This window comes from Choloepus didactylus, chromosome 8 (genome assembly GCF_015220235.1).
Source record: "Choloepus didactylus isolate mChoDid1 chromosome 8, mChoDid1.pri, whole genome shotgun sequence".
Classification (NCBI taxonomy): Eukaryota; Metazoa; Chordata; class Mammalia; order Pilosa; family Megalonychidae; genus Choloepus; species Choloepus didactylus.
The window spans coordinates 113,605,160-113,630,595 of record NC_051314.1 but is presented as its reverse complement, the minus strand read 5'-3'; the positions used below and the strand labels follow the sequence as shown (position 1 = coordinate 113,630,595).

The window sequence follows — 25,436 nt, the reverse complement described above, 5'->3', positions numbered from 1 at the left end:
TCTGGTCTCTTGGTGAATGAGGTCAAAATAATTTTCAGAGGAAAATGCCATAGTATAGTAAAATCTCTAAAGATAGCCAATTCTTAACATACTGGGGGTACCTTTTCCCTGTATTCTAATCATTCTTAAATCATCATCAGGATATCCTTTCTTACCCATTATTTCCCTAACTCAAAATATGTGTCATGGAGTTTGCTTGGCTTTAAATTAGGAACCTTGGTAATCTGCAGATCTGCAAAAGAAGTCATTATATACATTTCTATCCAGTTATTTTGTATTTCATGGTCTACATGTTCCTAGCTGTGTGTTTTGCAACATCAGCTTCTTCCACTTCAACACTGTCAATTTACCCTGACCTATGACTGTTACATATTTAAAAATCATACAGAAGAAGAAAATTAACTGACATGAAAAATGAATATATGTTTTGATTAAAATATGTAATAGCACCTGATAGAAAGAAGTACCTTGAGCTCAGACTGGAAGGCCTCTGGTTTGGTTCAGTAGCTTTGCGGTCTATATCATGTGGACATGTAACTGGGAGATTGATACAGTTGGTGGGAAGATGTCTCGTTTCTGAGCTCATTTAAAGTACTTTATATGATTGGATATAGTCTAAGTTTCAATAAAGAGATAAGCAAAATATTAAATATTTAAAGTTAAACAGCTTTACTTTTAGAAAGAAAATAGAATCTTAAAATTCTTACAAATTCACCAGATTATAGAACCACCATGCTCTATTCCAAAAATGCCACACTGAGGAGAACCTTAGCACTTATTCTGGAATTGATACATTTTTCAGTGACTGAATCTGTCAGTTTATCATTTTGTATAATGCTAAGTTGCCATGAGCTCCTAGGCATTTTGTTGTAACAGGTTATATTTTCGTTTTCCATGTTCTGCATATTTTCAATAAGAATGAAGCTTGGATCTTTGTTTGGTTTGGTTTTTCTTTTTTATATTGATCAGTATTTAGGGTTGATGATGCAGAAGTCAGTTGATGATTTAAATTATATAGTTGCACTAAAGGTACCAGTTGGAGGTTTCAAAAACGTGAAGATTTCTGAAATGGGTCACTGACCTTGAGTACTGAAAGAACAATAGAGATTTATATGAATATATTTCTTCATATTAATACTAGAAAGAAAAAACTAAAATTGTACAGAACAGGAAGATCTGAATATCAGCAGCCCCATGTGGGCATGGCTGGACAACCAATTGCCAGGAAATCAGCACTGATTCTGAATGCTGTCAAGGCTAGGGAATCTTCAGGCTGTCTTTTAATCAGCCACTAGTATCCACTAAATGGATAAATAATGGATAAATATTATGGTCAGACACGTTTCTTAAGTTCTTTTGAAAGAACTTGAAATTATTTTTTCTCCGTGTTTCCTTTATCATTATATTATCCAAAGAAAATCTTTGTGAAAGTTTATATTGTACATTGTTAGAGTTTACTTTTCTGATGTTGCATTACAATGTGTGATAATAGGTTCCTGATACTTATCTGGCAATGCAGTGGCAAAATTATCTTTTATGACCTGTTGTAGTCTGAATCATAGACACTCAGGTTTTCCCTCAGGAGGACCTTTTATGTTTGCATTTTCTTCTTGGAAGGAGGACACTTGGGAAATATCTAGGCAGTAAATTTTCTTAAAGTTGGTTGGAAAAAAAGGACCTAAAATTGAATCAAACAAATGCTAAATAAATGAGCATTAAGTTGAAAAAACCCTCTGCATTTATTAATCATTCTACCACTTTTCATGGTTACATTTAGGTACCATAGTTTTAATTTTCTCTCATAATTACTATCAGTGAAATTAATCACCTGGTAAATACTTGTTCTAAAAGATACAGACTAATATCAGCAAATACCTACAATCCTGTGAGCATTTTTTCCCCTCATAGTGTATACTATCTAGTTTTATCAAATTTAAAAATGTTTCCCTCAAAGTCCTTTTTGGAGTTTGTGTATATATTCATATCCTTTAAAATAAATATATAGTTCACATAATTAAAAGGAATATTATAGACAGCTGAATTTTAATTGACATAATTTTGTCTTCATGCCAAACCAGTTTTTAAAAACATTATTAGATATCTTATTAGGAAAAGGTCTGAGTTTCTAAATAAATTATGGCATAAATATAGTACTATTCTTAAATGACAAAGTCTGTACAACTCTCTCTACTTCAAATTCGTGATTACTACACTGCTGAAGCTTGTATAGTTACCACACAGCTCATTTTTTCCTCTGCTTTTCTAGAGTTGCTAAGGTACTTTAAACAGGTATAGTATTCAAACCCAGAACTTTTTTTGGTTGGGCCAAAGATGAAGTTGAAAAATTATTTTAAAATAAATAACTGAACATTATATATGCGGAATAGTTGTGAAGTTGTTTTTTTATTAATAGGATTTTCATATTGAGTACTAAGTAGCAAAATTTTCAATCCTAGCTGGAAATTGTTTTTTAATAAATTATACGTATCTTTTCTTAAGAAAAGCAGTGTAAAATAGGATATGCTTTAAACTTAATTTTTAAAGGAATAATTTTTTTTTTATTTTTTCCTTCTGGCTCCTAAAAAGCTGAATGTAGGAGAAAATTGATTAGTTTAAGATTTTGATTAGTTGGTATCAAATAGTGGGTATCTTCATTGAAAAAATAGTAAAAGGTTTAAATAAATTTTTCAGTGAAACTGAAAACATAGGTAGCAAAAATATATCTGACTTATATGTGCAGTATATTTGTATGGCCACAGGGACAGATCATTCTAATGTTTTAATTGCATGGTACACATTTTTCTTTTTTTATGATATGCCAAATGATGTAAAAAAGATTCTCTAAATGAAAATAGTATGCCATTATCCTAAGTATTTACTACAAATAACAGTCGCTACAAATAATTAATTTTCCTTTTTAAAAATACTAGTATTTTTTCAATTGACACTGGGATATAGGATACTATTCATATTATCTAAATATAGCGATTTTAAAACTTCTCTCACATTACATGGTTTAGTAAAGCTGCTTTGCATTTAACTTTAAATATTAAGAGAAAGTATATTATAAGATTAGTAGCTGAAGGCTTTTCATCTTTTAAGTTCTTGTAAATGAGAAAAATGTAATTTTTACATTAACTTAAATTTTTTTTTGTGGATCTGAACATTTTAAAACTTATTTTCCATTACTTCTATTCAAATAGTAGTATAAATTCTTTTCTTGGATCTAGGTGCTTTAATTAAGAATGACAATTGACACTTCTCAGGACATGTTGGAAGAACTTTATTTAAAATAGTGCGCAAGTATTCTGACTTTTGTCATTAAATTCATTTTTCATGTAACGTTCATTTCAGTGAAAGTTGTATGGTTTAATAATTACCGTACATACTCTTAAGTAGTCATAAATTCATTTGCATGAAGTATGTGAAAGTAATGTCTTGAAACACATAAATCTTTTCGGAGTTTTTTACTGTATATTTGAAATGCTTTTATTTTTAACCTTCTCCTGATCCTCACATTTATAGATCCATTCAAAGTTATCTGCTGTTTAAGTAATACCCCCTTTTAAAGATGTGACTATAAAGGGAGATTTTTATGCATTCTTAAACATTTATATGCGTATATATGAAATTTAACTTTTTCCAAACTAGAAATAGTTACTCCCACCCTCACCTTGAGAAAAAAGTGTACTGTTCAGTACACACATAATGAGCCCCAAGTAAATTTTTCCTGCTATGTTTTTGTTACTGTCTAGAAGTCAATGTAAAGTCAAAAGACAAGAGAGAGTGAAATGTTGCCTGCAGAGGCTATGATGTGATCTGTGGTATGATTGACTGGGGTGGCTATTGAAATCTTGGTAAGCACAATCAGAAATGGGGATTTATTTGACAAAAAAAGTTTGGAAGAAGCTAAAGAAAACATATTTAAAGACAATGAATCACAGTTCCTTACATTATAGTAAAACAAAGTGTCAACTAGCACATAAAAACTTTTTATGAAATTTGACAATCCATGGTTTGTAATATAGGTTTTCAGTTTTATCAGATTTTGACTGATTTTCCTCTTTTCAATTAAACCCATCCTTTTCCTCCATTATCTTTTAGTTCTTAAGACAGAAGAAGAAGATAAGTCTATACTGTGTATGTGTGTTTATATATTATGTATATGTATATAATGTTATAGGTTTTGTTATTAAAATTGTACTAAAATGTGTTAGCATTTGAGTGTACACATACACAGTGTGTGGTTATGTGTATACCATAAAGGATGGTTTTCACTGTTGAAATAAGCTTGATTATTTTATTCCAGTTGCTTTGATTGTATTTGTCAATTTTTCATTAAAATAATGTCTGTCTGAAAAATGGAAAATGTAAGGTGCTCTATAATTTTGTTTGACCAGCTTTATTTTGTTTGACAGACTCAACCTCATGTTTATGTATCTTTCATATTCTATCACTGTTGAGTATTTTAATACTTTTGTAATGATATTTGTTTAACTTAAGTTTCTAAAAGCATAAGAATCATTAAAATCCCATTTTGTTACATTGTTATATATACTTAGAAAAATCTAAAATATTAACTATAGCCACAATGTATTTTTTAATATTGTTTTTAAAGTTGTCACATGACATCTTTCCTTATAGCTGTCTCAAGATGAATGTAGAGGTACATTATATAAATACAGACCTGAAGAAGTGGATATTGATGTAAGTATTAGAACGATAAGTATTGTCTGTGCTCTATTATATTCTATGCCAAAGCATTAGAAATAAGCATGACAAAAAACCCTTCCTCTCCAGCCCTCCAAAATGACATGAAATAAAAAATAAATTAGCACTTTTTCTTCCTGTGCATTTAGATTAAATCATTATTCCTTCTCCCCCTGGTAGCTGGCAGTTGAACAAATTAAGAATCACTTAAATGAGAGTGAAAGACTGTCTCTGATAAAACATTGTAGAAGACTAGGGACAAAGAAAAATTCCTTTTATGTCTTCCGGAGAAAGTATCAGCCTCTAGAAATTCTTTCACTCCTTCCTTTTGAATTAAATTTAGAAATTTTTTAATCATATTTTAGATTGCTGATCTGCTGTGCATTCCTACTTATTTATATCTCATTTCCCCTGACTTTATTCTCTTGAATTGTAACTCCTTACTCTCATTTCATCTTCCATTTGATATGGCTTGAATTTTGTTATCTGACAAAAATAGAAGTCTCAAATTTCTTCCTTGTTATGGTGTGTTGTAAAAGTCAGAAGTTTGGAGATGAATTTCCAGTTCATCCAGGATTTTTATTTTGAGATATTACAGCACCTATATCATAAGACATCTAAACTTTTTATAAAATTGGCTTTCTGGAGGTTCATCCTCCATTTTAATGTGAAAATTAATGATAAAAGAAAACTGGTTCATTTTAGTATTGTAATTTTACCAGAATAGCTTCTCATATTTTCAAAATTAATAAAAGGGTAGTACAAACAATTTAAAATAGTACAAAGAATAAATCTATTAGAAATTCTTTTTCTCCATTAGCAGTATTTTTATTTGTATTATTGCAGTTAGAAGCACTCTTTTGTTTATATTGTTTTCTAAGAACTTAAGAGTATAATTTAAAAATATGTAAATAGCATCCAGTTGATGTTTCACATTAAGAACTCCATATAACACTTAACTAGCTGATCATAGGGAAAAACTCTTAATCACATTAAAATGATGAGATAGAATCATAGGGAAGTGTGCTTGCTTATCAAGAATTTTTCTGTGTTGTAATTTAAATAGTGGTGGTTGAAATGCTTTTTTACTTTACTCTGTATGTATATTTTTAAGCATTCTATCTTTATAAGCTGTATTTTAAGTTTGATTATATGGATTGAAATAAAAATTTACCTAATTAGTTATTCTTTGGCTATTTTAAATGTATTTTCTTGTCATATTGTGACTACCCTACCTCCAATTACAGGAAAAATTAAAAATTTTGTAACAAATGACATCTTTATAACCTAGGCCAAGTTAAGCCGATTATGTGAACAAGATAAAGTGGTCCATGCTCTGGAACAGAAACTTCAGCAGCTCCACAAGGAGAAAGTAGGATAATTATGTTTATTATTTACAATTGATGTTATTTTTATGATTATTAACAGGACACTGATAACTAAAGTAAAAAGAATTAATTCTATGATTCAGAACATTAAGTGGAATTCTTTTTATTATAATAGTACACACTAGAGCAAGCTTTGCTCTCAGCCAGCCAAGAGATAGAAATGAATGCAGATAACCCAGCAGCCATTCAGACGGTGGTGTTACAGAGGGATGATTTGCAGAATGGATTGCTCAGTACATGCCGAGAACTGTCTCGAGCCACTGCTGTAAGTAATAAATTTTTTTTTCCTAGTAAAAGTCACTGAAATACTATGCAGTTCTTTTTTCTTCTTTTTTTTCTATTTAATTGCTCCATGGGGAAGAAAAGTACTCCTATTTTTATGTGCTATGCAGATGAAATATTCTTTAAACTAATTTGTTTATTTTACAAATAAGTGTGTAGAATTTGTTGTATTATGAAACTAAATGTTTCATGTATTTTAGGAAATCTAAAGTAATTTTGTGAAGGTGGTATTTGGACTCATTGCAATAAAAGGCACCTGTGAAAGGCTTTTGAGACTCTGTTACCATTACCATTTCAGAGCTTCAGGGTGATCTAAGTTTAGATGATAGGTTTGAGTAAGAACCTTTTAACCCAAAATCATATGACTTTTAAAGGGTCTCTTGGGATTACCAAATCTGAAAAGTATTACTCAGAGTTTATTTATTGAGTGTTTTATGAACTTAAAGACTCTGCTTTTTAGATCCTTTGAAGTGATCACCTAGAAACATAGTAAGAGACCTGCCCAGGCAGCCCTTTGAAAGAGAAATCCTAGCAAAAGGCACAGTGTTATAGAAGAAAACTGCCAGCATACCTTTATCTGTACCTTCAAGGACTTGTTCAGGCAGCTTTTTTTTTAAATTCATTTTTATTGAGATATATTCACATACCATACAGTAATCCATGGTGTACAATCAGCTGTTCACAGTACCATCATATAGTTGTGCATTTATCACCCCAATCTATTTTTGAACATTTTCCTTACACTAGAAAGAATCAGAATAAGAATAAAAAAGAAAAAGAAAAAAGAACACCCAAATCATCCCCCCCACCCTATTTTTCATTTAGTTTTTTTCCCCATTTTTCTACTCAGCCATCCATACACTGGATAAAGGGAGTGTGATACACAAGGTTTTCACAATCACACTATCACCCATTGTAAGCTACATTGTTATACAGTCTTCTTCAAGAGTCAAGGCTACTGGGTTGGAATTTGATAGTTTCAGGTATTTACTTCTAACTATTCCAGTACATTAAAACCTAAAAAGTGTTATCTGTATAATGTATAAGAATGTCCACCAGAGTGACCTCTCAACTCCATTTGAAATCTCTCAGCCACTGAAGCTTTATTTCTTTTCATTTCGCATCTCCCTTTTGGTCAAGAAGATATTCTCAATCCCATGATGCCAGGTCCGGATTCATTTCTGGGAGTCATATCCTGCATTGCCAGGGAGATTTACACCCCTGGGAGCCAGGTCCCACCTAGAGGGGAGGGCAATGAGATCACCTGCCAAGGTGGCTTAGTTAAAGAGAGAGAGAGGGCCACATCTGAGCAACAAAGAGGCACTCGGGGGGAGACTCTTAGGCACAATTATAAGCAGGTTCAGGCAGCTTTTAAGAAGGTCTGCAGACACTACAGTTAACTAAAAGGGGTATTTCCAAACTGGCAAGATACCAAAATCTCAGTAATGGTTTGATTCTGAACTCTACATTAACATTCCAAATGTAAGGTCTTTTTAAAGGAATATACCCAAGCTAGTTTTAAATAAAAGGTATTTTTTTTTAATTCTTAAATGTCTTGTGTTTCTATCCCCGTTATTAAAATTCTGTTGTTTCCATTATCTCATTTAAGTCTCTTAATTATTCTGAATTTAGATTTTTTGTGAAATCAGAAACCATGTCTTATTCATCTTTTAGTTCTAGCATCCAGCACTATAGTGATGTATATTAAAAATTTGACAGATAATTGAGCTGAGAAACTTACCCAAGTAATGAAGCTAATAAATGCTAAGCCTAGAACTCAAATCCAGGTCTTCTAACCATAGTCCTGAAGACTTACACCTATATGGAGTTTTATAATATAATCATAAAGAAAATACATGCACCTGAAATGTTGTCTAATAATATGAGAAAGCAGTCTCTGAGCTCATCAGTGATGGGTAGGATTTGGATGGGAAGAAAAGGGAGGCATAGAGTGTCCATATAGGACATAACACCTTGAGCCACACAAAGAAAGATGAGAATGTGGGAGACATGTTTGGAGAAGCAGGAAATATAACTAACGGCCTAACTGGAAAAGAGGATTCCTCATAGAGGATAGGGAGGGAGTATGAGATTAGAAAGGGAAAATGGGGCTAAGCTGTCAATGCCAAACTAATAAAAACCTCAGGGTCCCTTTGACAACTTGAGTCAAATCAAAATTGTCGATTCTACATTTAGTTGAAAACTATTTAATGATTCGGTGTCTGTTCTTGAAATCCAATTTCAGGAAATTCTAGGGATATACAGTATACAGTTGTACCCTACTGTTATTCCTTCCCATTACCAACTTAAATTAAACTTCACCAATGGGGTTAGAATCTGCTCTATCTCAAGGGTACCTTCAGCCCTAATAGGAAGTTTGTTCAAAAACAAAAACAAAAAAAAAAAAACAAAAAAACAGCCTTAATAGAAATAAATCTTGTTGCAGTATCACTTTTTCTGATTGCTGTCCTATATGATCACTTTCCTGGGGTTTTTTTCCCTTGTATTTAGCATTAATCGGTGGTTACCACACACACTGAATATGTACTTCTAAGACCTGTCCTACTGCATAGACTACAATCTATGTTATTTGTGCCTTTATGTAAACTTAATTATAGTTGTAGCTTAAGGCTAGAAACGTTAGTGTGTGCATAACACTGTACTGGGCATGTGGTTGGAACTCACTGAATGTTGATTAGATTGAAATTTGAATTACTTTTATGTTGGCTGAATCTCAAAGGATTCCTTTGGTTTTCTCACAGTCCATTCAGGGCATTGGTTTAAATCCAGGCCCTGGGCATAAAAGGTATAACATGAAGGCTTCCTCAGATCAAAGCTTTGATTCAAAGAACATCTCCTTACCTGGTAGGTCATAAGTACAGAAAACCAGGATTAGCACAAGGCAAACATGGGCAGCAGTCTTTTCCCTTTACCTTTTATTTAATTCTCAGTGCTACATCTCCTCTCCTTAAACCCTATCACACATGCTTCAAGAACGCAATGCCCTTGGGTTCTCTCCTTGCCTCCACTTCTTATTACCTGAGCCGTATTAGAGGGAAGGATTGGTGTAAAATCAGTTATACCTTCAACTATAGTTTTCAGTATCTTGTTGCCTTACTTTGAATCCCCTTCTGAAAGCAGAGCCTGAACTGAGGAATTGAGTTCAGATAGTTTATTTGGGAGATGAGTAGAGGATGCAGAAGTTAGAGAATAGAGAGAATGAGACAGGGAAGGGAGAAAAGCCAATAAAGATTTCACTATTGAGCTGGTTACCACTGTGGACAACAGGGATTTGATCCCACTGGTGACTGCGGAAATGAGCAGAATACTTCATAATTTCTTGCTGGAAGGCTGGGGTATTTATAACGCATAGGTTAAGGTTGCCTGGTGCCTTAATTCACTTACACTGTCAGATTCCCTTTGCTAACAGCTGGCTTGCCATCAGCCACTGGCATGGATAGAACTGTACCACAGGTCATTAAAATCAGGTGGGCCAAGAGAGTGTGGTATGGAGCGCCTCAAATATCTGCTATACTCAGTCACCTCTCTTGGGAAATTTGCATGTTAGCCTTATCTCTAAATGTAAGAGAAGGTATTCTTATCATGCTTTATCAGCTCAGGGATGTGTCATTTGTTCTTCCCAAGGAGCCAGAAAAGCAAGATATTATTCACATATCTTAGAATAAGCAAACTGATGCTCAGAGGATCTGTGATCCATGCAGTAATAGCAGCTAAATATATTTATATGTTTATATTTTCATATATATTATCTGGCTTGAACCTTAAGAGAATCCATGCAAAATAAATAAAAATTGTTTCTCTTTTATTCTTATTTTACTACCTCCACTGCACAGACGAGGAAACTGAGGTTCATGGAGGTTAAATATCTGACCAAGCTGATATTATTAATAAGGAACAGAGTTAATACCTAAATCCAGGACTTTTAAGTCTAGGGCTTCTGCATTTCCTATTAACTATTTATGTGTTCACATAAGTTGTACTTTCTAGAGCTTGAAATAAAAAATCTAAAATTAGCATCCTGTCGGAGAAATTTCAGACAATCCAAAAGCAAGAACAAACAAAGGCTCGTAGTCATACTGAATTATGCTGGGTAAATGGCTTCTGCATTTATCCACTGAAAAATAATACCAACATGTGAAATAATAATCACAAATATTTCTTGAGCATTTGTTGTGTGCCAGGTTCCATTATAAGTGCTTTGCATGCGTTTAATCCACATAATAACTCCTCAACATGGGTCCTATTATTATGGTAAAAATAGAAAACTGAGTGTAAATTCCTTGCCCAAGGTTGCACAGATAATAAGTGTGTAATGGATTTACATTAAACTTGTTTGTTTCCTAAGAACTGGATTCTAGATAGGAGGGCCATAACTAAACTGAGGTTTTAGACTGCAGTGACTATACTTGGGTTTAGAAGCTTAAAGGGTCAGGAAGGTAGGACAAAATGGATTACCTTAGGGAGAAATTTGAACATTAAATATCTTCATATACTCATTCTCAAAATAATAAAGCACTACTGAGAATCAGATTATAGCAAAGTATAATTTTTTCAACAGATCTACAACGTCCATGAATTCTTACACAATGATCTTTGAAAGACTTTAAGAGAGTTTTAAAATACCCTGGTTATTCCATTATTACTCATACAAGATCGTAAAGATGATAAAAAAGAGAGAGACAAGAACACGTTAAGCAATTCCTGTCAATTAGCAAAATCTGAAATTTGAGAATTTCTGCAGGACAGATGACCAGCCTCATCAATACAAAAGTGACAAGAGAATGAAGAGAGAGGGGAGATTTGTTGTAATTAAAAATACATTTTTAAAAATGAAATACATATTTATGATTTTAAAAAAAAATAAGTTCAAGGATACATCAGCCAAATGTGATATGTGGAATTTGTTTGGATACTGATTTGAATAAATCAACTTTAAAAAGACATTTATGAGACAATCAGGGAAATTCAAACTGACTGGGTATTTGCTAATCACTAATATTCAGGAATTGTTAATTTTTTAGGTGCTTAATGGTATTATGATTATATTTTTTAAATAAGAATTCCCTTTTTTTTTTTTTTTTTTGGTTTTGTTTTGTTTTTTAAAGATACATCCCAAAGTATTTATAGGTGAAATGATATTGTGTAGGCATTTGCTTTAAAATAATCCCACAGGGATACAAGGGAAATGCTATAGTTGAAACAAAACTAGCTGTATATTGACAACTGTTGAATTTGGGTGTTAGTGGCACTACTTGTGTTTATGTCTGGAATTTTCTATTCTGTATGTTTGAGAAAGATTAAAAGAAAATCCCAACAACACAATAATAGATCTCCTTTCTTTCCCTATATTCTAACTTTTCTACTTTCATTATTATAATGTATTATACCTAAAATTTCATATAGTAAAAAGAGTAATCACTTCCTTTGAGATGGTAACATAGCCTTGTCTCAAAGAGAACATTAGAACTGAAACTAAAGATATGAGTTAAAAATTATTGTAGGTAGGCAAAAAGATAGAATGATTGTAATTGTTATCATATTAGAAATGTAAACTGTGGCTGATTTAGTTGATCTTCAGTTTATACAATTTGAATGTAGTCCCTTTTTAATACCTTTTAGGTTCAAAAAAGCCAATATAGTCATTATTACATAGTAGTGTAGTAAAGTATACCATGTGCTTAGTAGATAGTGATTTTTATTGTAGTAAGAGGAGGCAAGTGTAAAATCATAAAAAGACAAATATTCTTTATTTTCTTGAAAAAAAAAAAGTTGTTCAAATACTTAAGCATGTTCTTAATCTATGCCAAGAAATCTCTTCATCCTGAAGGTAAAAATACTATCATTTAATTTCTTTTGATTGATCTCAAAAAGAAAAAAAAAACTGTTTCCAATACCTAGTTGACAGGATTATTATGCTTAAGTGACAGTGACCAGAACATTAACCTTTGCATGTGTGTTCCTAATCCTCAAAACGTAATGGTAAGTGTAAGTTAACTGTTACAGTAATTTTCCAAGATTTAGTAGTAGATATTAATTTACAGTATCACTTAAAATTGAAAAGAGCTCTTTTCCGGCTGGAACCATGGAGGTTGTTGAAGAGAAGAAGGTCCCCGCTGTGTGGGAAACTCTTCAAGAGAAAGCAAAGAAATTTTGCCAAACTGAAGATCAAGCGCTTGAGAAAGAAGTTTGCCCAAAAGATGCTTCAAAAGGCAAGGAGGAAGCTTATCTATGAAAAAGCTAAGCACTATCACAAGGAATACAGGCAAATGTACAGAACTGAGATTCAAATGACTAGAATGGCAAGAAAAGCTGGCAACTTCTGTGTACCTGCAGAACCCAAATTGGTAGAGGTATCAATGGGGTGAGCCCAAATGTCCAAAAAGTGTTGCAACTTCTTTGCCTTCTTCAACTCTTCAATGGCACCTTTGTTAAGCTCAGCAAGGCCTCAGTTAACACGCTGAGGATTGTGGGACCATATATTGCATGGGTGTACCCTAACCTGAAGTCAGTGAATGAACTGATCTATGAGTGTGGTTATGGAAAAATCAAGAAGCGGATTGCCTTGACAGATAACTCTTTGATTGTACCATCTCTTGGTAAATATGGCATCATCTGCATGGAGGACCTGATTCATGAAATCTGTACTGTTGGGAAACGCTTCAAAGAAGCAAACAACTTCCTGTGGCCCTTCAAATTATCTTCTCCCGGAGGTGGGATGAAGAAAAAGACCACCCATTTTGTAGAAGGGGGAGATGCTGGCAGTAGGCAAGACCAGATCAACAGACTTATTAGAAGGATGACCTAAGGTGTCTACTATGATTACTTTTATAATCTGGTCAGTTAATAAACAGTAACTGCTTTCAAATTAAAAAAAAAATTGAAAAGAGATATTTGTAGCTTAAATTAAATTAAGAAGCTAATAATCATATTACATCTATACTGTGCTCCCCCATTTTGAAACAAAAATATACAGTCAATATTTTACCATAGCTGCTTCATTTTTTAAAATAGAAAAGGGAAACAATGAATTAACATTTCCTAGATTGGGACTCAGAAACTCTAATTTAGAGGTAAACCAGTCTATTGACTCTAATAACAATGGTAATAATTATTTACCTGGTTATTTAAAAGAGAGGCAGTGTGACAGTGATTTACAAACATAGGAATTTGAGAATTATGTTAGCATATTTGGAACTATTCACCTGAGTAGATTTTGCTTTAAATTGCTGTTGATTATGGGCAAGAAAAGGAAAGTTCTTACTACTTTCAAAACTTGGAAATGCATCATTAGTCCTAATCTTTTCTTAAAAATCCTTAATTCATAATTGTATCTGCTATTGTTCCGTTTATTAAAATCCTCATTGACCATTGTGGTAGTCGGGCATTTCCTTACATCTGAGTTTTGTAGACAAACTTGAAGTTGCTTTTTTCCCCACAGTGGCCAAATTTTGTCTCAGTGCAGACTATAAAGAAGTAACTACTGTGACTGCTATTTACTATTAAAATTTTACTTGTTCCACACACTAAACTTAGACCAAATCAAATTGTTTTAAAATCTTCTGCCATCCCTATAGCTACCCTTCCCTTCGATACACACCATTTTTTTTCAACCTTTGTGAGAGTATAACATATACTCAGAAAAGTGCACAGATTCTGTCTGGCCAGCATCCGTATCAAGAAATTAAATTTTGCTAGTATTCTAGCAGCTCCTCTCCCAATAACTGCCTGCTCCCCAAAGCACCATGCTCCTGACTAAAAGTATAGATTAATTTTGCCTGTTTTTGAATTTTATACAAAGTGCAGTCATATAGTATATACTCTTTTCCTGACCTCTTTCAACATCCTGAGGTTCATCCATGTGGTTCTAATTTTAAGAATGCATTCATTGTCTTAACTGTTTGGCATAAAATTCACTTTTTTATTGAAAGCACTATTTTCTGATTACTGCCTGCGATTTTAAGATAATTGTTGATTTGAAAGTCATTAACATTTTAATTGTATTAGTATACATTATATTGTCTTCTTGACAAAAATAAGGTCATATTCGAAGATTTTAACATTGTACTTGAATCGTATTAAAGTGCTTTAGTGAGATACTCAGCCAGGCATTTGGGAGGAAATTGATGTTATGCCAGTGCTATCCCTTTTCCTGATACAGTTGCTGTCCCCTATTGACTTCTGTTACTGCCCACCCACTATCGTGTTTCAGGCCCCGGGTAAAGGCAGAACACCAGGTAGGCCCAGCAGGATTATGGCACTGGGGCCACATTCTACAGTGCAGTGGCAGGGCTTTCCAGATTAGGAAAATTTAAAGTATATTATGTTTCTCTACCCCTAACGTGTAGTCTCCAACTCAATTTCTGTTTTTCATATGTTCCTGTAAGAAAGATAAGGATCTCCTGAAATGTTTGTATTTAGATGCCTCTTGGGCACAGTTGAGCCCACCCTGAACTCTGGCATTTCTACGGGGGGAGATTAGGCATTAGCCTCGCAAAGCCATCTCACTTAATCAATGGACCTGCCATTGAGTTTATCTTCATTTTACTCTCCCTGAAGCCTTCAAAGACCCACTATTTTAATGAGCCATTTTTTGTGATATACACAAATTAAAAGATAGCCTTAAGCAACTGTATTAAAAGAGATAAATCTCTTGAGATCCGTATTTATTTAGATAAAACAGTTTTCTGAAGCCAAGTAAGGACACTAATATCTACATAATATAGATGAGATAAAAAACTTTAGTCCTTTATCACTTTGCCATTTAAAAATTTAATTCATTGTGAAACCTGCTTAATAGACTCCCTAAATTATCTACATAATATAGATGATTAAAAAATATTCAGTACTTTATCTCTTTGCTTTTTTCTTTTTAAAATATATTTCATTGTAAAACCTGCTTTGTAGATATCTTAAATTCAAAAAGCAGTTATTCTAAATGGCCAAATTTTTTAACATTCATTTAATTTTTAAAAGTGTGCATCTTGAATAATGCTAAGTTTTTTCAAATGATTTTAAGACAGTTGTCGAATATAAGAAATAAAATAAGCCTTTTAAAAGAGACTCTTTAGGGATAAAATAACCTTTTAAAAGTGAACCCTTAGGAACTGGAAGCATCCCGTAAAGCTTTTTTTTTTAAACCTATAAACAATCTTACATGACCTTTCTTCTACTTCGTAACCTCTTTCCTGATCCCTTATTTCTTTATCCTGTTAACTTTCCCAGGGAGTTTCATTCAGAACAGCTCAAGGCAGGAAACTCTTGGTTATAGGAGGTTCTTCAATATGAGTTACTAATGCATTTAACAACAGCATTCAATAAATATCTGTTCTTATCAACACCACGATAGATTCTGATGATATAATATTGACCAAATACAGTCCTTGCCCTCAGTCATTTTATTCATGTGTTAGCCTCATACCACTCTCTTTAAAACATCTGTGATTACAGCCACATAGAAAAGTAACTATACCCTCATAGGGATAGCATCCCTGAAACAGGGTGACATGAGAATATTTTTTGATCACCTGTAGAGTCATTCTATTTTCAATAGATCACAGGCTGTTAAAAACCAATGATTTAAAAAAACAAAACAAAAAAAACCCAATGATCAGAAATACCCTGATTTTGGGGATTTGTGATGAATTTGTTTTTCAGAGGGGAATGCTGTAGATGGATAATGGCTGTATTGAATCTCTCTAAATAGAGGAAGGAATCATTGAATTGCTTATATAGTTAACTAAATTAGTTTGTTTTATTACACTTCTGTAAATTTATTGTAAGTAAAGCCATCCTAAGCTTCTGGTATCATATGGAAAATCTAACATGCTGAAATATAAAGTATTTAATATTTTTGTTAATGAAGAAGTTTTAATCAGTGTAGATAAGAAAGTGCTTTATCTTTCTTCTGCATTTTAGGAATTTATATTCAAGAAAATTTACCTTGTTGCCATGAATAAAATAAAGTATTCCCTGAAAATAATACTCTAGATCATAGAATCAATCTAAATATTTCATGTCATGAAATAATAAATAATAAATAAAGTGGGTTTTTTAGTAAATTTAAATATAGCAAAAGTGCAGTAATAAATAAGTTACTCAATAAATTCACGTTAAATTGGGCTAAAAAGGAAAAATCAGTAAAGGAAAATTTATAGAAATTTATTTTGCCTAATATAAATTACATGATTTTCTAAAATCTAGAAAGGTATAATTGTGTAATAACCCTTAAGAGCACATTTTCCCATAAGAGTAATTAATACTCTCTTTTTAGGAACTGGAACGAGCATGGAGAGAATATGATAAATTAGAATATGATGTAACAGTTACCAGGAGTCAGATGCAGGAGCAGCTAGATCTACTTGGTGAAGTTCAGGTATAAAGAGTAGTATTTTTACATTAACATTGTTTTAACTGTTTTTTCCCCCTTGTGATTTTTTTTTCCATTGTAGTAACATATCTGTAACATAAAGTGTGCCATTTTTTCCAGGTTTACGTGTGTAATTCAGTGGCATTAACTACTTTTACTATACTGTGCTACCATGACCACCTTCCACGACTAAAACTTTTTCATCATCCAAAACAGAAACTTTGTATTCTTAATTAAACCATAACACTCCATTCCACCTCTTCCCTCTGAACCCCTGGTAACCTCTAATCTACTTTCTGTCTCTATGAATTTGCTTATTCTAAATATTTCATATGAGTGGAATCATACAATATTTGACCTTTTGTGTCTGGCTTATTTCACTAAACATTATGTCTTCAAGGTCCATCCATGTTGTTGCATATATCAGAACTTCATTATTTTTTGTGCTGAAGTGTATTCTGTTGTATGTATATGCCACATTCTGTTTATCAGTTCATCTGTAGATGGATACTTAGGTTGTTTCCACCTTGTTTTAACTGCTTTCAACTGATACTTACAACCCATCTTGTTAGATTCATGTATACCCTTAAAATTGTTTTCATTACACTGGCTAGCTCATTTGTGCCTTCGAATACTTTCAATGACAGGAATCTTTCTGTCTCACAAAGTAGCCCATCTCCTCATTGTTTATAAGTTCTTTATTATATTAGGCATGTGGTGAGCCATGGGGTCTTCTCTTCTCCTTGCTATCTCAGCTCTGTCAGCAGTTCCTGTAAATATTTTAATCCATTCTGTATTAAATGTTTTTCTGTCAAACTATATTCAATCTCTTATCCTGACTGACGTTTTTATTAGAATAGGGGAAGATGCAGCACTACTTGGTATATTAAAAAAATCTAGTAAATAGGAAGATCAAGCTCCGGGTGTTAGTTTGCTCATCTGTGCAATGAAAATAATAATATCTGTCTTAATGTGTTGTTCTGAGGAATGGAGACAATATATGTTTGAAAAAATAATAAAAGGCACTTAATACCTATGACCCTACATAAATTTAATCATCTTCATTGGAAAACATGTGAACCTTACAGACAAATCAGTAGAATGGATAAAAGGTCAGTAAAGTTGACTCATAAAAGATCAATTATTCTCTATTTATTTTGTCCAGTATAGTAGCCACTAGCTGCATGAGTCAGGTGAGCCCTTGAAATGTGGCTCATGTAGGTGAGAAACTGAATTTTTTATTATACTTAATTTTAATTATATAATTTAAATAGCCACATGTGACCATGACTTCCATTGGGCACTACAATTATATTATCAATAATCAACTACAAAAATAAGATACTGAATACCACAGATAAAATCTATGATGTCTAAGATTTAGCCCAGGGTTTGAGAGACTTGTTCTGTAAACAGCCAGATGTTAAATATTTTAGGCATTGCAGGCATATACGCTCTGTCACATATTTTTGTTTAGTTTTGTTTTTTTTGTGTTTGCTTTAACACCCCTTTAATATTGTACAGTCTAACTTAACAAAAAATGTTCATCATGAAAATTTATTTATAAGACATAAAAGAGGACCTAAATAAATGGAAGGATATAATCAGTATTCCATATTCATGGTTGGACTGATTTAACATTATGAAGATGAAATTCTTCCGTAAGTGCAATTCCATGCCAACCAAATTTCCAGCAGAATTTTCTGAAGAAATTACCAAAATGATTCCACCATTTAACTACCCACAAGTAGTTAAGATATATTTATACACCTTATAAGAGGTAGCACTTCAAATATGACCATAGACCACTTACATAATTACTCTGTGCCTCAGTTTCCTCAACTATAAAATGAAGACAATAATAGTACCTACCCCTGTTGGGTTTTTTATGTGGATTTAATGTGTTGATATTTTTAGAGCACATCTGTGGTCAGTTGATTTTTGATAAGGATGCCAAGTCCAATCAATGGAGAAAAATAGTCTCTTCTACAAATGATGCTGGGAAAACTTGATATCCACATATCAAAGCAATGAAAGTAAACCCCTACCTAACACCATATTCAAAAAATAACCCAGAATAGATCAAAGACCTAAATATAAGAACTAAAACTATAAACTTCTGGAAGAGAACATAGGGAAACATCTTCAGCGCCTTGTATTAAACATTGATTTCTTAGACTTTACAACAAAAGCAAAAATAGGTAAATGGGACTTCATCAAAATTTAAAACTTTTATACATCAAGGGACTTCACCTTGAAAGTAAAAAGACAACTTATAGAATGGGAGACTATTTGGAAACCATATATCTGGTAAGCGTTTACTATCCAGAATATATTAAAAACTGCTGTAGCTCAACAACAAAAATACAAACAACCAAATTTAAAAAATGGATGAAGGATTTCAATAGGCATTTCTCCAAGGAAGATATACAAATGGTCAGTAAGCACATGAAGGATGCTCAACATCATTCACCATTAGGAACATGCAACTCAAAACCATGATGAGACACCATTCCACACCCGCTAGAATGGCTGCTATTTTACAAACGGAAAATAAGTGCTGGGAATGTAGGAGAAATAGAAACTCTCAGACATTGTTTGTGGGAAGCTAAAATGGTGCAGCCACTGTTGAAAGTTAAGATAGAATTACCGTATGACCTGGCAATCCCACTTGTAAGCATATATCCAAGAGAATTGAAAGTAGGGACTTGGACAGATGTTTGCACACTGGTGTTCATAGCAGCATTATTTATAATAACCAAATGAAAGAAGCAACCCAACCATCCATCTACAGATGAATGGATAAAGAATTTGTGGGATATGTATATACAATGGAATATTATTCAGCTGTAAAAAAGAATAAAGTTCTAAAACAGGGTACAACATAAATAAACCTTGAAAGCATCATGTTGAGTGAAATAAGCCAGACATCAAAGGACAAATTATTATCTCTCTTATATGAAATAATTAGAATATGCAAATTATAAAGTCAAAAATTAGAATATAGGCTACCAGGGGTGGGGGTGTGGAATGGGGAGTTAATGCCCAATTGGTACAGAGTTTCTGTTTGGAGTGATGACAAAGTTTTCATAATGGGTAGTGGTGATGGTAGCACGACATTGTGAATGTATTTAACACCACTGAATTGTATACTTGAAAGTTCCTGAAGTGATTAATTTTAGGTTGTGTATGTTATCAAAATAAAATTATAATAATAATGTTTCATTTGTAGCAACTGCAAAATGTTAGTAATAGGGAAAATTTGAGGGTGGGGGTGACATTTGGGAACTCTTAATTACTGCAAGATTTTTCAGTAAACTTAACAACTGCTCTTATTTAAAAAAAAAAAAGTTAATTTAACAAAAAAGATAGGCTAAAAATAGACCATTGGGTCAGAATAGAGAGCAGAGCAGCAGATCATGAACACATGAGAACTTGGTATGTATTACAAGTAACACCACTAATAAGTAGGGGAAATATTAATTATTAATAGACAGTATTGGAAAAATAGGCTCACTGTATTGATCCTTAACTCATACCATATAGGAAGGTGAGCTCCAGATGTATTAGGGAGACTTGAACATAAACAGTAAAACTATAAAACTTATAACGGGAAATGTAAAGTGGGAATGGACTTTTTAACCAAGACCCAACAAATAAATACTGCCCACAAAGAAAAATTGTTTAAAGATTGGGCTCTGTCAAAATTAAAGTTTTTCTCTTCAAAGTTAATGGGTGACATACTGAGAAAGGGTATCTTTGATCTATATAATTCATGTTTATTACCTAGTTTTGCAAGAACTTTTCCTTTTTGATTTTGAGATGCAGTCCAATAGAAAATGGATAAAGGCTATGAGTCGTTAACTCATCAAACAGAAAACTCAAATTGTTTAATAAGTGTTGAAAAGTTAGAGATTTTCATTGTATACTTTTCAGATTTGCAAATGGGAAATGGTACATAGAAGTGCCTTTCTGAGGCAGTGTTAGCACCTAGCCTTAAGCTTTTAGACTTTGAAACCATGTTTCTACCCTCTCTGAGGACTTTTTAGCTTATTGATGAAATATTGATTATATTTCTAATGTCTACAATTATTAAAACTGATATTTAGCAAAAACAGAAACACTAGGTAAAGTGACCATTTTGAACTTCATTACCTTTATGAAGTTTTTTTATTGTTTTTTTTCAAATGACATTTATTGTTATTCAAAGTATTTATCGGTAAGAGTCATCGAGTTCTAATAGAATCTTACAGTAAAATCAGTAAGATCTTATTTCTCTTAGAGTTTTTAACCTAAGGACCTGATATGGCTATTAAAAGTAAGAAAGTGAATCTAACTTAGAATAGACTAAAAATGACATTGATAAATTTGGATTCCAAAATGGAAAAATTTGTCCTGCAGATACATTTATTTAACTCTATCAGTAAAAACTCTTATAAATATATTTTGTGGCCCTTTTCTCTTTTTTGGCATTCCCCTTTGTGTTCTAGAACTTTAGGAAGCTAATACTTTCTATTTCTTCCTTTTTTTTTTCTTTCTGATTTGGGGTTTGTGAGTTTTTTTTGTTTTCTTTTGTTTTTGTTTTCCATTTTTAGTCCCTTCTGATCAGTATGCCTTTCTGGGATCATAAATAATACAAAGTAAAGCATGCTTAAAAGTTGATCCTTGAAATAGCCATTGGAAATACATAAAATATTACACTTAAGTTTAAAAAATTAAATTATTTTCTTTCTCATCTTTTCCTTTGTCTTTGCCACTGAAGTTGCAAAATTGGAAGAACCACGTAGATCATATTAAATATTCTCAAAACTTAATCCACTACAATTAAAAATCTTATGTTTTAAAAGTATGATTAATTATTGAAATTTATACCTTTATAAAATGATTTTTTCCTCTATGTGGTCTTTCTGTTTTCACTGATAAGACTGAATCAGCAGGAATTCAGCGTGCACAGATTCAGAAAGAACTTTGGAGAATTCAGGATGTCATGGAAGGGCTGAGTAAACATAAACAGCAAAGAGGTACAACAGAAACAGGTAAATCTGCTTTGCATTTTATTCCATGCTGTTTGACCACAATATTATATCTAAATAGAATGTCTCATATAATTGGGTTTATTTTGTTATTTTAATGTATTTCTTGACATCTGAAAGCAGGCCCTCTACTTCATAACATTGAATCAGTACACAAGACAAATAAAAAGTGAAGCTCTCCCAGGCTCACTCACACAATTCTAACCATTGTTTTGTGTGTACAATTATAAACCTATACAGTTTTTGGTTTTTAAAAGTTTTATTCCTCACAACAAAAAAAAAAATCATTATACTATACCTTTTTTTCCATAATTTGCTTTCCCCCCTTAAAATATAATAGAATAAAAGCTGCATAAGAACCCAGTGTATGGATAATCTTTAGATTTATTTCTCTATTTCTGTAATGATGGGTATGTGGTTTTCTAGTTTTTTGCTATCAGAAGCCATGCTTTAATGAGCATTATGGTGCATTTATCTGAACACACATATTTTCCATTTTGATAGGTACAGCCAAATTACTGTCCTATGAGATTATATCAAATTACACTTATGCCAGTAATGTTTGAGAAACCCTATTTCCCCATTTTCTTGTTAAAACTGGATATTTTAATTTGCATTTTCTAATGTAATTGGTTTCAAATTCTGAAAACATTAATGAGTAAGAGGTTAGAAACTGAAAACTTCACTTATATGAAATGAAATTATTCTCTTTATTTTATAGATTTAGAGAGATGTGTTTAGTACAAGTAGTTAATATTTTATACTTTGTTAATAGGTATGGCAGGATCAAAGCCTTTCTCAGCAGTTAAGTACAAAAATGAGGTAAGTTTGAATTGTTTTTCTTACTATAAATTAATGATTTTTAATGTTTAAAACATGAATTAGAAGAAATTAAGTTTAATCATTTAACAAAAAAATTTGTTTTTAAATATATTTTATTTAAAAATTGCCATCTTAATCTTGAAATTTCATTAGTTCAATAATTTGGTACTTTTAACACATGATTTTTCTTTCCTTTTCTTAATGCCAGAGAAATTGAATACCACTTTTCATCCATGTTAAAACTTTAATATTGTCTTTCTTTTTAAAATCTAAGTAATTTGAATATTGTATCATTTCTTATGCCTCTTAAATTTTATAGATTGATTGATAGATAAGTCGCTTTGTATCATGCATAGTATAAAGAAATTACAGCTACAAAGGGATACTGTCAACCTAATTGAAAGGATCTGTGGTCTTGAATTCTATATAAAAGTCAAAGAGAAATGTTTCCTTTTTTATTTTTCCTTAAAAATTGTGGGAAAAAAGAAAAATTTTTAAACTGATTCTTTCATTTTTAAAGTGAATACAATAATTAGTTTCATGCAGCAGTCTGTTTTGATATTGAGCCTCAGTGTAAGGCTAACATACTTATTACAGAAGAAATTAGATACTACCATATTTAAAATCCAATTATTAGCTATCATATATTTTTTATTTTACTTTTCAATATGAGCCTTTTGACTTGACAGTGTCCTTTTAATTAAAGTGAATTTAAGTTAATTTACCATTGAAAAATTTAGATAATACTGAATTCAATATGCTTATCTAAATAAGGTGACTATTCTACAATCTTTAGGAAGAGGAAGTAGTCCCACCTCGTCCTCCACTTCCTCGGTCCTATGACTATACAGAGCAGCCTCCCATAATCCCCCCTCTGCCCAGTGATAGCAGCTCCTTGCTCTGTTATAGCAGGGGCCCTGTGCATCTACCTGAAGAAAAGAAGATTCACCAAGTTCAAGGATATCCAAGAAATGGATCTCACTGTGTAAGTGGCTAGAAAAAGCCACAGAATAATCAATCATATGTGCCCTTTCATTTTTGAAAATTACCTTATTTTGCAGTCAAACTTATTTATTATTATAACCCCATTTTCCTTAGTAAAACCCCATGTTTAGCCAGTGCTTTTTTGTCTTTATGTCTAACTTCATCATTTGTGTTTTTTCTGTTTTGGTTTCACCATTCTCATTTGTTTGAATAGTTTCAGAATTGTGGTTACTTTATTTTTTACTTTGAAAGAGCCATATTTTAATATACCATTTCAAGATATGAGAGGCAAAATTATGTCTGTATACCAGAAAGAAGTAAGAAAGTACAAGATTGTTACTAAGAATGATGTGACTGTTGGAGGATGTGGACATGACCAATGATAGGCATTATTACTGGCACTTGGAATCAAGAGGATTGAGGTTAAGCAAATAGATATATAAAATGTTCTAAATTAAATTTTCTTGACTTAATATGATATAATTATTTTACACCTCAATTATGCTATGATAAAAATGTTTTCATGACTTTCTCCCTAAGAGGAATATTCTTAATTTTAAACTTTTAAAACTTTTTAAGTGTTACTAGTTAGAAATCTTTCAAAATTGTTTTCCCTTTTTTCTGCCTTAGTTATTAGATATAGCTGACTGGGGATTTTTATGTTTAGAGTTTGGTAGCTATTGAAATAAATGTTTTAAAAGAAAAGTTTTGCAATTTCTTGTTTGTAATTACATACTTTCCTTTCAAGGGTCCAGATTATAGACTCTACAAGAGTGAACCAGAGTTAACAACAGTTGCAGAAGTTGATGAATCTAATGGAGAAGAAAAATCAGAACCTATTTCAGAGATGGAAACTTCGGTTGTTAAAGGTCAGCTTTTGGAAATTGTTTTATCTCCTGTGATTTTCATACATTTTATCCATAATTTCATTTTATGTGTTGACCTGGTACAGGTACAAGTTCACAATTCCTTATCTGAAACTTTTGAAATCTAATGAGTTTCTGAATTAAAAATTTTCAGGTATTAGGAAGGTAACATGGCCCGTGAGCCATATGTAACATGTCATCTTAGATAGGAATGAGGCAGTATGCTTTTTAAGCACATTAGTATTTCTAGAACACTCATTCTAAGTAGACTAAATAGACTATAAAGTTTCATTATCACCTCAGATTCGGTTTTGCTAAGAAATAAGTTATGCCAAACTTTTTTTTTTTTTTGTAGTAGCATATATCTATATGTGATAAAATTTCCCATTTTAAATATACAATTCATTGGTATTAATTGCATTCATGTCACCAACACCACCATCCATTACTAAAACTTTATTACCCCAAATAGAAAATCTGTACATACAGGTTAATAGGCAATAATTGCTTAATAAGTCCCCATTCACCCCTCTCTCTGGCCTCTGATAACTTCTAATCTATTTTCTATGTTATACCATTACAAAGTTTGAATTTTCACAGGGTTTTTTTTGTTTTGTTTTTGTTTTTGTTTTTTCTATTTCAAAATTGTCCATAAGGGATTAAGGGCTAAAGCAAATTTCATACAATTTCTATAATATAAATTCCATGAACTAATACTTTCTCTTATAGTATGCACTCTGATCTTTTCTTTTTAAAATGTTGGTCATTCTCAAAAAGTCAATGTCATAGAGAAAAGGGATTAGATGAAGGACTATTCCAGATTTTAAAGATAGACAAAGACAAATGCAACACAGTGCTTGAACCTGGAATAGATCATGGTTTAAAAGAAAAGGCTATGAAAGACATTCTTGGGACAATTATAAATATTTGAATATGTTCTAGGTAATAGTAGGTGTGATCATGA

The 25,436-nt window shown here is 32.2% G+C and overlaps 1 protein-coding gene across 11 annotated transcripts in view; it reads left to right on the top strand.

The window, feature by feature from the left end:
* The window catches only part of PLEKHA5 (pleckstrin homology domain containing A5), a 264,203-nt gene that overhangs the window by 212,225 nt on the left and 26,542 nt on the right, over positions 1 to 25,436 (top strand). For 5 of the 11 annotated variants that reach the window (XR_005218219.1, XM_037845005.1, XM_037845007.1 and 2 more), the window contains 9 exons: positions 4,105 to 4,140; positions 4,645 to 4,707; positions 6,002 to 6,082; positions 6,214 to 6,363; positions 16,672 to 16,773; positions 21,692 to 21,803; positions 22,576 to 22,622; positions 23,419 to 23,607; positions 24,355 to 24,475. Coding sequence is in view for 9 of the 11 variants with exons in the window: in XM_037845005.1 (XP_037700933.1) it covers positions 4,105 to 4,140; positions 4,645 to 4,707; positions 6,002 to 6,082; positions 6,214 to 6,363; positions 16,672 to 16,773; positions 21,692 to 21,803; positions 22,576 to 22,622; positions 23,419 to 23,607; positions 24,355 to 24,475 (901 nt within the window). In the remaining 2 variants the exon portion in view is untranslated. Of the gene's footprint in view, positions 1 to 4,104; positions 4,141 to 4,644; positions 4,708 to 6,001; positions 6,083 to 6,213; positions 6,364 to 16,671; positions 16,774 to 21,691; positions 21,804 to 22,575; positions 22,623 to 23,418; positions 23,608 to 24,354; positions 24,476 to 25,436 lie in introns of those variants that run through there. The other 6 variants (XM_037845010.1, XM_037845008.1, XM_037845013.1 and 3 more) reach the window with 4 other exon arrangements.